Source organism: Ahaetulla prasina, chromosome 5 (assembly GCF_028640845.1).
Source record: "Ahaetulla prasina isolate Xishuangbanna chromosome 5, ASM2864084v1, whole genome shotgun sequence".
NCBI classification, from domain to species: Eukaryota; Metazoa; Chordata; class Lepidosauria; order Squamata; family Colubridae; genus Ahaetulla; species Ahaetulla prasina.
In genome coordinates, this window is record NC_080543.1 from 5,868,372 (window position 1) to 5,882,375 (window position 14,004).

The 14,004-nt window shown below is 41.7% G+C and overlaps 1 protein-coding gene across 2 annotated transcripts; it reads right to left on the bottom strand.

Annotated features, from left to right (window-relative positions):
• Positions 1–532: 532 nt before the first annotated feature.
• Positions 533–7,512, bottom strand: LOC131200116 (histone acetyltransferase p300-like). Of its 2 annotated transcripts, none has more exons than XM_058186516.1 (3): positions 7,404–7,512; positions 3,894–4,075; positions 533–1,215 (listed from the first exon to the last, which is right to left on the bottom strand). In XM_058186516.1, exons 1-3 carry the CDS (start codon positions 7,495–7,497, stop codon positions 763–765), a joined length of 729 nt encoding a protein of 242 aa, XP_058042499.1. In that variant the 5' UTR covers positions 7,498–7,512; the 3' UTR covers positions 533–762. The 2 variants fall into 2 exon arrangements, with proteins under 2 accessions (XP_058042499.1, XP_058042498.1); XM_058186515.1 differs by lacking the exon at positions 7,404–7,512 and adding an exon at positions 6,059–6,217.
• Between the last annotated feature and the right edge of the window lie 6,492 nt (positions 7,513–14,004).

The following is a 14,004-nucleotide window of genomic DNA, read 5'->3' on the forward strand; positions in this document are numbered from 1 at the left end:
ATTGGAACACAGCTATCATGTCTCCCCTAGTCCTTCTTTTTGTTAAACTAGACATACCCAGTTCCTGCAACCGTTCTTCATATGTTTTAGCCTCCAGTCCCCTAATCATCTTTGTTGCTCTTCTCTGCATATTCTATCTATCTTTTTACATTTTCAAAACTGGATGCAAGTATTAAGTAGTGGTTACCAAAGTGCATTATAAGTGGTTTCTCAAATTCATTCCACGTGATCTTGATTCTATCACTCTGTTTAGGCATGCATAGATATAAAGTGATCTCTTCGGGGTCTTTTCAGGGTCCTTATCAAAACCACAATATACATACTACATCCAGTTTGGCAGCAGCTGCCATATATTTGCAAAAATGTTTTCTACGTGTACAAATTTTAACACTTGAAGTATAAGCTCAGAGTCTGGTATAGAAAATTCTTGGGAGGATAAAAGTAGACTCCGGAGAGGAGACTGGATTTCTTAATATATATATTTTTTTACAGTTTTAAAAAGAATTGACATCTTTCCAACCAAGGGAGAAAATTGATATTTATATATTTTTTTTAATTTTAAAGCAACATTCACCTTTTTGTCCTCTAGTTTAGATAACATTCTTTTTTGTTTTTTTTTTGTTTATTACATATTTTCATTAATTTAAAAAAAAACAAACCTATTGCAAGCTTGTGAAGGAAGTCATTTGGTCAGCACCCAAACAACTATCGGCTCCTAAGCACCTTCCCCAACGCACGTGAAGGGAAAACAAAGAGGACCGGTTACATTGCTAGCCATAACATGAACATAAGTTCTTGCATGCGTCTCCGATGAATCTCGTCCAGGCGCTGCTGAAGCTGAGGAAGTGTTTGTTTGATTCTTGCGCAAAATGGCACCGGGCACTGGTTCTCCTGGCAATCCGTAGCGTGGTAGCAGCAAAGAGCAACGAGATATTTGCAAGATGGACATCCTCCGTTGACTCTGCGTTCGCAACCTTCGTGGTGCCGGACAAATCCCTTCATAGTTTGACAAGATGGTGCTGAACAGTTGGCATTATCACACTCGCAGGCATGAAGTAAAGATTGGCTGCGGCACTGGATATTCGGACAAAGTGAACCTCCACGGTTCTGAGTGGCGGCTGCCTGTTGGGTGTTGCTCTCATCATCGAGGCCCGGTTTCTCCATATTTTGCTCAGGGTTTTCAGGGTTATTGCGGGCAACGCCCAAGTCATCATCCTAAACACAGAAATTATTATAGTCAGTAGCAGCAATGTGGCATTAAAATGAAGTCGAGGTACCGTACGAGACAGGCAATATTATTATAGGTGGGCCATTGATTCTATTTAAGATGGGTGGACTCCAACTCTCAGTATTCCCCAGCTAGCATTCTAGAATTAAACTGATAATACTGAATTTATACAGCTCCATCCTGACCTTATTTAGGTCAGGATGGAGCTGTAGGACTGTGACTTTTTTGCTTGTATCCTTACGATTTATATTAATTGTTTCCTGATTGCTTATTTGTACTCTATGACTATCATTAAGTGTTGTACTTTATGATTCTTGATGAACGTATCTTTTCTTTTATGTACACTGAGAGCACCAAGACAAATTCCTTGTGTGTCCAATCACACTTGGCCAATAAAGAATTCTATTCTATTCTAATCTATTCTATTGTATTCCATTCCATTAATTCTATTCTATTCTATTCTATTCTATTCTATTCACAGTTTATTCAATTAAACTATAGGTTCAAACCCAGCCATTTCTACTTTCTAGAAATAATACATGAATGTTCCTACCAGAATGGTATAAGCAACGTATGAAAGCCATCATTCACATGAGAAAATCATTGACAAATCTATTTTTCTGACCACTTCTCAACAAAAGGAGCCTACAGCAACACACCTCTTGAAGTAGCGGCATGCAAAATGTTTTGAATTTGAACGGATTTGAATTCAAAATGTCACCTCAAGTTCCAAATTGCTCTTTTGATGCAAAACGATTTGAATCAAAAAAGTTGAAAATTTCATTTTAATCTCCAAAATAAATGTTTTGCATCTGGGTGGATTTGATTTAAATCAGGGGTCTCCAACCTTGGCAACTTTAAGACTTGTGGACTTCAACTCTGGGAGTTGAAGTCCACAAGTCTTAAAGTTGCCAAGATTGGAGACTCCTGATTTAAATCATAATTTTTAAAGAGCAACAGTCATCTCTATCCCGCAGCAGCTCATTTGACCTGCTCTTGACTCATGGCTGGTCTCGCCCTCCCATTAAAGGTGAGGGACATGGCAGGTAGCAGGTGAGTGCTCCTTAATATCATATTTATAAGCTGCTTAGAAGGTTTCCCTTTCATTTTTACTACTTGCCCTTCCTCCTCACACTTAATGCCTGGTGGTACAGATGCCTTTCTCTTCAAACAATCATACAGTTTGTAGGGTACATAGATTTGCAAAAATCCGTTCTAAAGAAAAAAACAACCCAATTTTTATTATTTTTTAATATCAATTTTTATAGCGATCCTGTTTTGCATTCAATGCAATCATTTGGGTCTTGAAAAGTAGCATTTCAAAGTCATGTTATTTTGCCTCTACAATGTTTTGCAAAATGCAAGGTTCAAGACACAGAGCCAATATAATTTTTTCTCTCACATATTCTATTATTAGTGCTACTCTTAAGAAAAGGGGACGCGGTGGCTCAGAGGCTAAGATGCTAAGCTTGTCGATCGAAAGGTCGGCAGTTCAGCAGTTCGAATCTCTAGTGCTGCCGTGTAACGGGATGTTACTTGTCCCGTTACTTGTCCCAGCTTCTGCCAACCTAGCAGTTTGAAAGCATGTAAAAATGCAAGTAGAAAAAATAGGGACCACCTTTGTTGGGAAGGTAACAGCATTACATGCGCCTTTGGCGTTGAGTCATGCCGGCTACATGACCACGGAGACGTCTTCGGACAGCACTGGCTCTTCGGCTTTGAAATGGAGATGAGCACTGCTCACTAGAGTCGGGAACGACTAGCACATGTGTGCGAGGGGAACCTTTACCTTTTACTCTTAAGAACGATAATTATTAGCCTTTGGAGTAATTTTTAACGCTTGCAATGAGATAAATTATTAACTTATTGCTTCATGCACAATCATCCTACATATGGAAAACCTTCCACATTTATAAATTCAGGCAGCTGTTTTGAATAATGTACTATACCTAGACTCCTATAGACTTCAGGGTTATTATACAGTTCACACCCATGTAAAATTTATCCTTAACATGCACTGATGAGGTTATGTATAGGTTTGTGTTGTATTTATTATAGAATAGAATATAATTTTTTTTTATTGGCCAAGTGTGATTGGACACACAAGGAATTTGTCTTGGTGCGTACGCTCTCAGTGTACATAAAAGAAAAGATACCTTCATCAAGGTACAACATTTACAACACAAATGATGGTCAATATATCAATATAAATCATAAGGATTGCCAGCAACAAGTTATAGTCATACAGTCATAAGTGGAAAGAGATTGGTGATGGGAACTATGAAACGATTAATAGTAGTGCAGATTCAGTAAATAGTCTGACAGTGTTGATGGAATTATTTGTTTAGCAGAGTGATGGCCTTCGGGAAAAAACTGTTCTTGTGTCTAGTTGTTCTGGTGTGCAGTGCTCTATAGCATCGTTTTGAGGGTAGGAGTTGAAACAGTTTATGTCCAGGATGCGAGGGATCTGCAAATATTTTCACGGCCCTCTTCTTGATTCGTGCAGTATACAGGTCCTCAATGGAAGGCAGGTTGGTAGCAATTATTTTAATTATGTTTCATCTGCAAACATGTTGGAAGCATCTGGCAAGACAGATCCTAAAGGATGGCACTTTGAAACTGTATTTTTCATTGGCAATATTTCAAAGTAAAAACTTTGACATACCTTGTTCATTGCTCCAGGCTGTGGACCTCTAAGGCTCGCCTGCCCTCCCATTTGAGGAGAACCTTGCTGTGATGTCTCTGCAATTAGAGTATCAGCATTTCCCATTCCTGGATTCAGGTATGACATATTGGAACATCCTCTTCCATCCGTAGCTTGTTCTTGCGTCATTCCTTGCCCATTTCCTGCAGACAAGACAGGATTCGTGCCAGCATTTATTCCCATTCCAGACTGACTTACTGGACTATTTACTGTTGGCATCATTCCTGCAGTGGACTGCGTTGACGGATCTTGATTTGGCCCACCTGTACCCATCCCCAAATTTGGATATGTCACTGCAGCCTTCAGAAGCAGCATTCCAAATTACCTAATGGAGGGGTCTACAAACTTGGCTCTTTTAAGACTTGTGGACTTCAACTCCCAGAGTTCCTCAGCCAGCAAAGCTAAGCAAAGCAAAGCTGGCTGAGGAATTCTGGGACTTGAAGTTCACAAGTCTTAAAAGAGCCAAGTTTGCAGACCCCTGACATAATGTATGCAACCAGTATTCAGACAAACATATACAGCCTCTTTATCAAATACAATCCGCCATTTCCTCCTGCATTTATATATGCAATACGAAACAAATTCAATGAACAAATCTGGCTACCATTAATAAGCGGAATGTCTACATTTTTGGCTGAAGGATTCCAGTTAATTTCTTCTGATAAAATGAATTAAAGTAACTATTGCACAGACTAATCCTAAACTCAGGAAAAAAAACACAATTTTTCTTTTGCAATCAATTTATTCTTTACAGGGATATAGGTGCCTGAACTTATTTACATATTTATTTACATAAATATTCACAGACCCCTCGCATCCTGGACATAAACTGTTTCAACTCCTACCCTCAAGACGATGCTATAGAGCACTGCACACCAGAACAACTAGACAGGAAAGTTTTTTCCCCGAAGGCCATCACTCTGCTAAACAAATAATTCTCTCAACACTGTCAAACTAGTTATTAAATCTGCACTACTATTAATCTTCTCATTGTTCCCATCACCCATCTCCTTCTACTTATGACTGTAACTTTGTTGTTTGTATCCTTACAATTTATACTGATAGTTTCCTGATTGCTTATTTGTAGCCTATGACTATCATTAAATGTTGTATCATTAAGTGTTAAATTTGAACCCTCTGACCATCATTAAGTGTTGTAAGTGTTTTACTTTGATGAAGGTATCTTTTCTTTTATGTACACTGAGAGCATATGCACCAAGACAAATTCCTTGTGTGTCCAATCACACTTGGCCAATAAAAAATTCTATTCTATTCTATTCTATTCTATTCTATTCTATTCTATTCTATTCTATTCTATTCTATTCTATTCTATTCCATTCCATTAATTCTATTCTATTCTATTCTATTCTATTCTATGCTATTCTATGCTATGCTATGCTATTCTATGCTATTCTATTCCAAGAGAACCTATAAAAACAGTTGTTATCAAATGAACAACTGTAACATGCATCCCTAATTTCAAGAGAGTTGTAGTATTTCTATCTGATTGATTTGCTCGATAAATAAATAAGTGAACAAGTGTTACTGTACCCCTCTTTATAAATAAGGCATAACTTCAGGGGAAATTCAGACATTTTAGTTTCTGAACAAAAGCAGATGGCCAAGTCTATATTGTTTTTCAGTATTGATCTAATGAAGCTGCCTTAACAAAACTATCAAAAAGAATTCTATCAGGAACTGTAATCACCTCTTTATGAAACAATATTAATAGTAAATAATGAATGGAAGTAAAGGAAATTAAAACTTGCCCATCAAAACCACCCTGGTAAGGTGACAAATAAGGACTCTTCAGACTAAAGTAGTTTAAGATTTGAAGAAAAGACTCTATCAATACACAGATAATATCTACGCAATCAAAAGATCACTTTTTTACAAGATTTCAAGGGCTGCAAGCCCTCGGAGGTATGAATTCATTTACAGCCTCTTAAAAAAGAAATAAAGCTTAATGTCAGTTAAACCTCCAAAGTAATATGGCCAAATATAGGCTAAAAACAAGTAGAGAGAGGAAAGAAATATAGCAAAATAAAAAATAAAAAATGCTGGCCCAAAGAAGGGTCTCTTGTTTGTGATAAGGTAAAATGAAGGGATCTATGCCCAAGACTGACCTGTGCCATCGCTTGCAGAGACAGACAGCGGCTGGGAAGAAAGTTTAGGTTTCTTGGCTGAAGGCGAGCCAGATTCTACCACCTTCTCGGCCATTTTTAATTCTTTTTAGACAAACATATTGAAGACGGGGATTTCCAAGGCCCACAGATGTTTCCTGTTGTTTCAAAACCAATCAAAAAGCTGTAAGGGAACTGATTGCCAAATATGGCTTTTCCAGGCTCGTGACTCGCTGTGCATATTTTCCAATGAGTCAAACCGAGACGGGAAGATCATTTTTATTACAATTTATACTGATAGTTTCCTGATTGCTTATTTGTAGCCTATGACTATCATTAAATGTTGTATTATTAAGTGTTAAATTTGAACCCTCTGACCATCATTAAGTGTTGTAAGTGTTTTACTTTGATGAAGGTATCTTTTCTTTTATGTACACTGAGAGCATATGCACCAAGACAAATTCCTTGTGCGTCCAATCACACTTGGCCAATTAAAAAAAAAAATCTATTCTATTCTATTCTATTCTATTCCATTCCATTAATTCTATTCTATTCTATTCTATTCTATTCTATTCTATTCTATTCTATTCTATGCTATTCTATGCTATTCTATGCTATGCTATGCTATTCTATGCTATTCTATTTCAAGAGAACCTATAAAAACAGTTGTTATCAAATGAACAACTGTAACATGCATCCCTAATTTCAAGAGAGTTGTAGTATTTCTATCTGATTGATTTGCTCGATAAATAAATAAGTGAACAAATAAGTGTTACTGTACCCCTCTTTATAAATAAGGCATAACTTCAGGGGAAATTCAGACATTTTAGTCTCTGAACAAAAGCAGATGGCCAAGTCTATATTGTTTTTCAGTATTGATCAGTATTGATCTAATGAAGCTGCCTTAACAAAACTATCAAAAAGAATTCTATCAGGAACTGTAATCACCTCTTTATGAAACAATATTAGTTTGTAATGGATGGAAGTAAAGGAAATTAAAACTTGCCCATCAAAAACCACCCTGGTAAGGTGACAAATAAGGACTCTTCAGACTAAAGGAGTTTAAGATTTGAAGAAAAGACTCTATCAATACACAGATAATATCTACGCAATCAAAAGATCATTTTTTTACAAGATTTCAAATGAGTATTAACTCATTTACAGCCTCTTCAAAAGAAATAAAGCTTAATGTCAGTTAAACCTCCAAAGTAATATGGCCAAATATAGGCTAAAAACAAGTAGAGAGAGGAAAGAAATATAGCAAAATAAAAAATAAAAAATGCTGGCCCAAAGAAGGGTCTCTTGTTTGTGATAAGGTAAAATGAAGGGATCTATGCCCAAGACTGACCTGTGCCATCGCTTGCAGAGACAGACAGCGGCTGGGAAGAAAGTTTAGGTTTCTTGGCTGAAGGCGAGCCCGATTCTACCACCTTCTCGGCCATTTTTAATTCTTTTTAGACAAACATATTGAAGACGGGGATTTCCAAGGCCCACAGATGTTTCCTGTTGTTTCAAAACCAATCAAAAAGCTGTAAGGGAACTGATTGCCAAATATGGCTTTTCCAGGCTCGTGACTCGCTGTGCATATTTTCCAATGAGTCAAACCGAGACAGGAAGATCATTTTTATTACAATTTATCAGAATATTCATATATTAAAAGGGATCCCTCATTCAAAGAGGGAACCTTTGGATCCTTAACTTACATCCCCTTTCGTAGTTAACGTAACAAAGCAATCTGAAAGAAGAAAGTGGATCTGGACAGGATAGAATAGAATAGAATAGAATTTTTTATTGGCCAAGTGTGATTGGACACACAAGGAATTTGTCTTGGTGCATATGCTCTCAGTGTACATAAAAGAAAAGATACGTTCATCAAGGTACAACATTTACAACACTATACAATAATACAATAATAGCAAACACATTTATTAAAATGCGGTCTGAAGGGGAATATAAATTGTAAGGAGAAAGCTTGCGTTGGAAGAAATTTCCCTGGTTCCTTCCCAGCTGGGAACCAGTCACCGATGCGGAGAAGAAATAAGACATGGAAGCAGCTGCCAGAAAAGAGATCCTTTAATTCAGGAAGGCAAGAAAAGTAACATAACATAACAACAGAGTTGGAAGGGACCTTGGAGGCCTTCTAGTCCAACCCCCTGCCCAGGCAGGAACCCTACACCATCTCAGTCAGATGGTTAGAATAGAATAGAATTTTATAGAATAGAATTTTATTGGCCAAGTGTGATTGGACACACAAGGAATTTGTCTTGGTGCATATGCTCTCAGTGTACATAAAAGAAAAGATACGTTCATCAAGGTACAACATTTACAACACAATTGATGATCAATATATCAATATAAATCATAAGGATTGCCAGCAACAAGTTATAGTCATACAGTCATAAGTGGAAAGAGATTGGTGATGGGAACTATGAAACGATTAATAGTAGTGCAGATTCAGTAAATAGTCTGACAGTGTTGAGGGAATTATTTGTTTAGCAGAGTGATGGCCTTCGGGAAAAAACTGTTCTTGTGTCTAGTTGTTCTGGTGTGCAGTGCTCTATAGCGTTGTTTTGAGGGTAGGAGTTGAAACAGTTTATGTCCAGGATGCGAGGGATCTGCAAATATTTTCACGGCCCTCTTCTTGATTCGTGCAGTATACAGGTCCTCAATGGAAGGCAAGTTGGTAGCAATTATTTTTTCTGCAGTTCTAATTATCCTCTGAAGTCTGTGTTTTTCTTGTTGGGTTGCAGAACCGACATTTATCCAACATTTTCTTAAAAATTTCCAGTGTTGGAGCATCCACAACTTCTGCAGGCAAGTTGTCCCACTGGTTAATTGTTCTGTCAGGAAATTTCTCCTTAGTTCTAAGTTGCTTCTTTCTTTGATCAGTTTCTACCCGTTGCTTCTAGTGACACAGCTGGAGCGTTCCTGGCTTGCAAGCAGAGTGGCACAAGTTTATGGATTTTTATACCCATTTTCCAGGGGTGAAATGTAAAATTTGTTACTACCGGTTCTGTGGGCGTGGAAGAGGTTGTAAAAAAAAAAAGCTTTTAAAAGCCTCTGATGATCAGGCAACTCAGTTGGGATCACCAGAGGAGCCTTTTAAAAGCATTTTTTTTACCAGCCTCGTCGGCCGAACAGCTTCTAGAAAAAACCCTTTTTAAAGGGTTCTGACGATCCCAGCTGAGTTGCCCGATCGCCAGAATCCTTTAAAAGTATTTTTTACAGCCTCTTCGGCCGAAGAGGTGATAGAAAAAAATGCTTTCAAAAGGTTCTGACGATCCCAGCTGAGCCGCACGATCATTAGAGGCTTTTTTTATTTTTACTTTTAAAAGCATTTTTTCGGCCAAAGAAAAAATGCTTTTAAAAGTAAAAAAAAAAAAAAACTCTGATGATCGCGCGGCTCACTTGGACATGCCGGGGGAAGGGGGAGGCAGGATTTTTTGCTACCGGTTCTCTGAACCACCCGCCGCCATCACTACCGGATCGGGCGAGCCGGTCCGAACCGGGAGGATTTCACCCCTATTTTTTCCCTTTGAACTTTGTGTGGTTTGATGAGCTTTTGTGTGTACCTTTAGTTACGGCGATGGCTCTGAATTCTGTCTTCCTGCCTTGATGGGTTAATCCAGTTCCTTTTGTCTTTCCTATCCTGGGGGGTTAATTCTGCCAGGAAAGAGGAAAAGGGAAGTTCCAGAGGAGTTATCTTTAGCCTGATTCCCCTTATCTTATTAATGCCTCTGGTGGCTCAGACTGCTAAGACAGTCTGTCATTAACAGCAGCTGCTTGCAGTTACTGCAGGTTCAAGTCCCACCAGGCCCAAGGTTGACTCAGCCTTCCATCCTTTATCAGGGAGGTAAAATGAGGACCCAGATTGTTGGGGGCAATTAAGTTGACTTTGTATATAATATACAAATGGATGAAGACTATTGCTTGACATAGTGTAAGCCGCCCTGAGTCTTCGGAGAAGGGCGGGATATAAATTCAAATAAAAAATAAAAAATATGCCTCTGCTTAAGTGTTTCTTTGAGCTGTCGCTTTTGCTTGTGGTTTTTCTTAAAGGGGGAAGGGCTGATTCTAAGCCCGATTCCCCTTATCTTAATGCCTCTGCTTAAGTCAGGGGTCTTTTTGGACCTCAGGGACCACTAATTCCATAATTTTAAATCCCACGGACCACTAATATGATCTGCCTAATGATCGGCTGGGTGGGTGTGGCTAGGTGGTCATGTGACTGGGTGGGCGTGATCAACTCGATGTCACTCATTTCGAGAGGCGCCACTCGCTGGCCTCCCCTCCCAGCCACTTCTCCCCTCCCCATCCAGGCTCCTTAGGGCCCCAACAGGAAGCAGTTGCTGGAGCTAAGCAGCCACCACGAGAAAGAGTTGGCAAAACAGCTCAGTTCAAATTGGATCTGACCGAGAAGGAGGCTCAGCAGAAGCACCTCACTGAGGACTAGGAGCATAGGCTTTCCAAGCAGAGGGAAGACCTGCGGAAGGGCAAGGCCAGGTATAGGTGCTTGGAGGCTCAGTGCACTGAAACGGTCGCAGTTCCAGGCCATGATGCAGTCCCTCCGGTTCTTTGCCACCAGCGGTACTTCCCTCCAATCTTCACCCAAAGCCCCACACCAGGAGGCTGAAGCAGACCCCAAGTTTGAATTTCTGCCCCCCTACGACCCGTACAAAAAGACCTCAAAGGGGGAGACTCTCTGCAACAACACAAACGTTCACTGGATGTATCCAGCCCAGGGACCATAGTTTCAGGACCCCTGCAATATAAGGTTCCCCTCGCACATATGTGCTAGTCTTTCCCGACTCTAGGGGGCGGTGCTCATCTCCGTTTCAAAGCCGAAGAGCCAGCGCTGTCCGAAGACGTCTCCGTGGTCAGGTGGCCGGCATGACTCAACGCCAAAGGCGCACGGAACGCGGTTCCCTTCCCACCAAAGCTGGTCCCTATTTTTTCTACTTGCACTTTTACGTGCTTTCGAAACTGCTAGGTTGGCAGAAGCTGGGACTAGTAACGGGAGCTCACCCCGTTACACGGCAGCACTAGGGATTCGAACCGCCGAGCTGCCGACCTTTCGATCGACAACTCAACGTCCTAGCCTCTGAGCCACCGGCGTCCCTCTTAGTGCAATATAAAAAATGCAAATAATTTTTCTGTGGACCACCCAAATTTTCTCGCGGACCAACAGTTGCTGACCGCTGGCTTAAGTGTTCCTTTCAGCTGGTGCTTTTGCCTGTGGTTTTCTTAAAGGGGGAAGGGGTTGGCTTGAGTCTCTGTTTTCTGAGGTGTTGTGTCTCGTCCGATCTCACCACAGCCGGGGCCTTCTTATCTGCTTCCGAACACGGAGGAATGTCCTAGTATGCCTCCCGGCCCCAGCCCTGGCTCCATGCCCAGACAGGCTGAAGAGGAGGAATGTCGTGTCCCACTCCTCCGCTGACGGCCGGGTCAGGGAAATCCGAATCAGGCTTGCCTCTGCAGCTCTGCCCAAAGTCCTAGCAAAGTCCTCAGAGCAGGCAGGAGACCAGAAAGTGACTTCAGCAAGATAAGTTCGACTTTGCCTGACTCAGAGACTGCCAGAAAGCAGATCCTTTATATAGGCCATGGGGTGTGGCTCCATGACTCAGCACTCATTAAGGCCTGCCTCCTTCCTCTGTTGCCTCCGCCTATCCAATCTTCTAATGCGAGGATTACTCCAATCAGCTGTTAGAATAAACCTCCTCAGGCTCACCTGCTGTGGAGGAGGGGAGGGTCTAGCTGCTCCGCTTGCCTGGGCATGGAGTCAGGGCTGGGGCCGGAGATTCTCCTTCTTCTGCAGTTTGTGGGGGCATGGAGCCAGGACTTGGGCCGGGAGGCATCCATTCCTCAGTGTTCGGGAGCAGGTAAGAAGGCCCTGGCTGCTCTGAGGGCGGGCAAGACACAACAAGGAAGTATCTCCAGCCCCCAGCTCTGGCTCCATGCCCAGGCAAACGGAGCAGCTAGACCCCTCCCCCTCCTCCACAGCATGTGAGTCTGAGGGAGGTCAATTGCCAACAGCTGCAGACTGGAGTGACCTCGGCCAGAAGACTGGATAGGCGGAGGCAACAGAAGGAAGGGAGGGGCAGGCCTGGATAAGTGCTGAGTCATGGAGCCACACCCCATGGCCTATATAAAGGACCTGCTTTCTGGCATTCTCTGAGTCAGGCAAAGTCTAAACATATCTTGCTGAAGTCACTTTCATGTCTCCTGCCTGCCCTGAGGACTTTGCTAGGACTTTGGCAGAGCTGCAGAGGCACGCCTGATTCGGATTTCCCTGACCCGGCCGTCAGCGGAGGAGTGGGACACGACATGAGGTTTCTGGCACTATCCTTTTGGGGCGTACTTCCCACAGTTGTTTAGAGTTCACAGAAGAGATAAGCCAGGCGCCAATTTGTACTAACGAACTTTTCTGATCAGCCGCTCGTCTCCAGCTTGCTGATCAGTTTAGGAACGTGAAAAAAGCTCATAAAAATCTTTACTTTACAAGAACCTCTCTTTAAAAGAAAAAATATACGTCGGATTAAAATACAAAGCAAAGTTATTTTAGTTAACAAATTCATGTGTGCCTCTCAGAATGGACTGAGGAAATAAAGACCAAAAAAAGATCCTCTTTCCCCCCCGGCTTCTCCAGATCAATTTCTGTCAAGATAGCAGTGAGCGAGTGTGTGTGATGGGAAACCGGGATGTGGAAGCGGTCTTTTTTTCTCCGGGTCACTGGGAAAAAAAAAGGAAGAAGGATGGAAAGAATAGAGCTGTGGTAGTCAACCTGGTCCCTACCGCCCACTAGTGGGCATTCCAGCTTTCCCAGGGTGGGCGGTAGGGGTTTTGTCCGATACTGAAGCACTTTCCTTTTTTTTTTTTTATTTAATTGACTTAAAAAAAAAATTTCATAGCATTATTTAAAAACATTTTCATTAGGCTTTCACAAAATTCCCCGTGACAATTTAAATTTCTGCAAATATACTATTTGTATCGGCCACGCATAAGTTTTAGTTCACGTTATGTAAGTGAAACCAAATGGCGCTATAGTGCGACCGCAAACAAAAGAGCCTCGTCCCAGAATAGCTCGCGCATCTCCCCCCACACCACCCAGCTGTAACAGACAAGCTTAGAGCTGGTAGCCGGCGCCTCCCCCCCACAAACCCAATCCATGATGCACGAGAGGCACCCGCAGACGACGATTTATACTTTATAAATCACCATTACTGTGGAACCTGTGGGAGGTTAGCAAATTTTACTACTAACAGAGATACAAAATTGGGCGGTAGGTATAAAAAGGTTGACTACCACTGGAACAGAGCAACCCTAACACACCATTAAAGGGGGCTCGGTAAATTTACAAATCAAATGAAAGACCTGTGAACGGGCTCAATGGCCGGAAAGAATTGGGGTCCCAAGTTTCTAGCCCAGGGGTGTCAACCCCCCCCCCCAAGGACAACCCCAATCCAGAGCCGGCTCTCAATGAAACTGAGTTCATCTAACCGAAAGCATAGGGATGCAGTGGCTAAACTTGTCAATCGAAAGGTCGGCAGCTCAGCGGCTCGAATCCCTATTGCTGCCGTGTAACGGGGTGAGCTCCTGTTACTTGTCCCAGCTTCTGCCAACCTAGCAGTTTCGAAAGCACGTAAAAATGCAAGTAGAAAAAATAGGGACCACTTTTGGTGGGAAGGGAACAGCGTTCCGTGCGCCTTTGGCGTTGAGTCATGCCGGCCACATGACCACGGAGACAGCTTCGGACAGCGCTGGCTCTTCGGCTTTGAAACAGAGATGAGCACCGCCCCCTAGAGTCGGGAATGACATTCTGCTTATTAATGGTAGCCAGATTTGTTCATTGAATTTGTTTCGTATTGCATATATAAATGCAGGAGGAAATGGCGGATTGTATTTGATAAAGAGGCTGTATATGTTTGTCTGAATACTGGTTGCATACATTG

Bases quoted from the DNA above. Each gene is read 5' to 3' on its own strand.
- LOC131200116 (XM_058186516.1), bottom strand. From the start codon at position 7,497: ATGGCCGAGAAGGTGGTAGAATCGGGCTCGCCTTCAGCCAAGAAACCT. The intron at 4,076-7,403 runs GTCAGTCTTGGG...TCTTGTCTGCAG, and splicing joins CTCTGCAAGCGATGGCACAG to GAAATGGGCAAGGAATGACG. The intron at 1,216-3,893 runs GTATGTCAAAGT...TTCTGTGTTTAG, and splicing joins AGCCTGGAGCAATGAACAAG to GATGATGACTTGGGCGTTGC.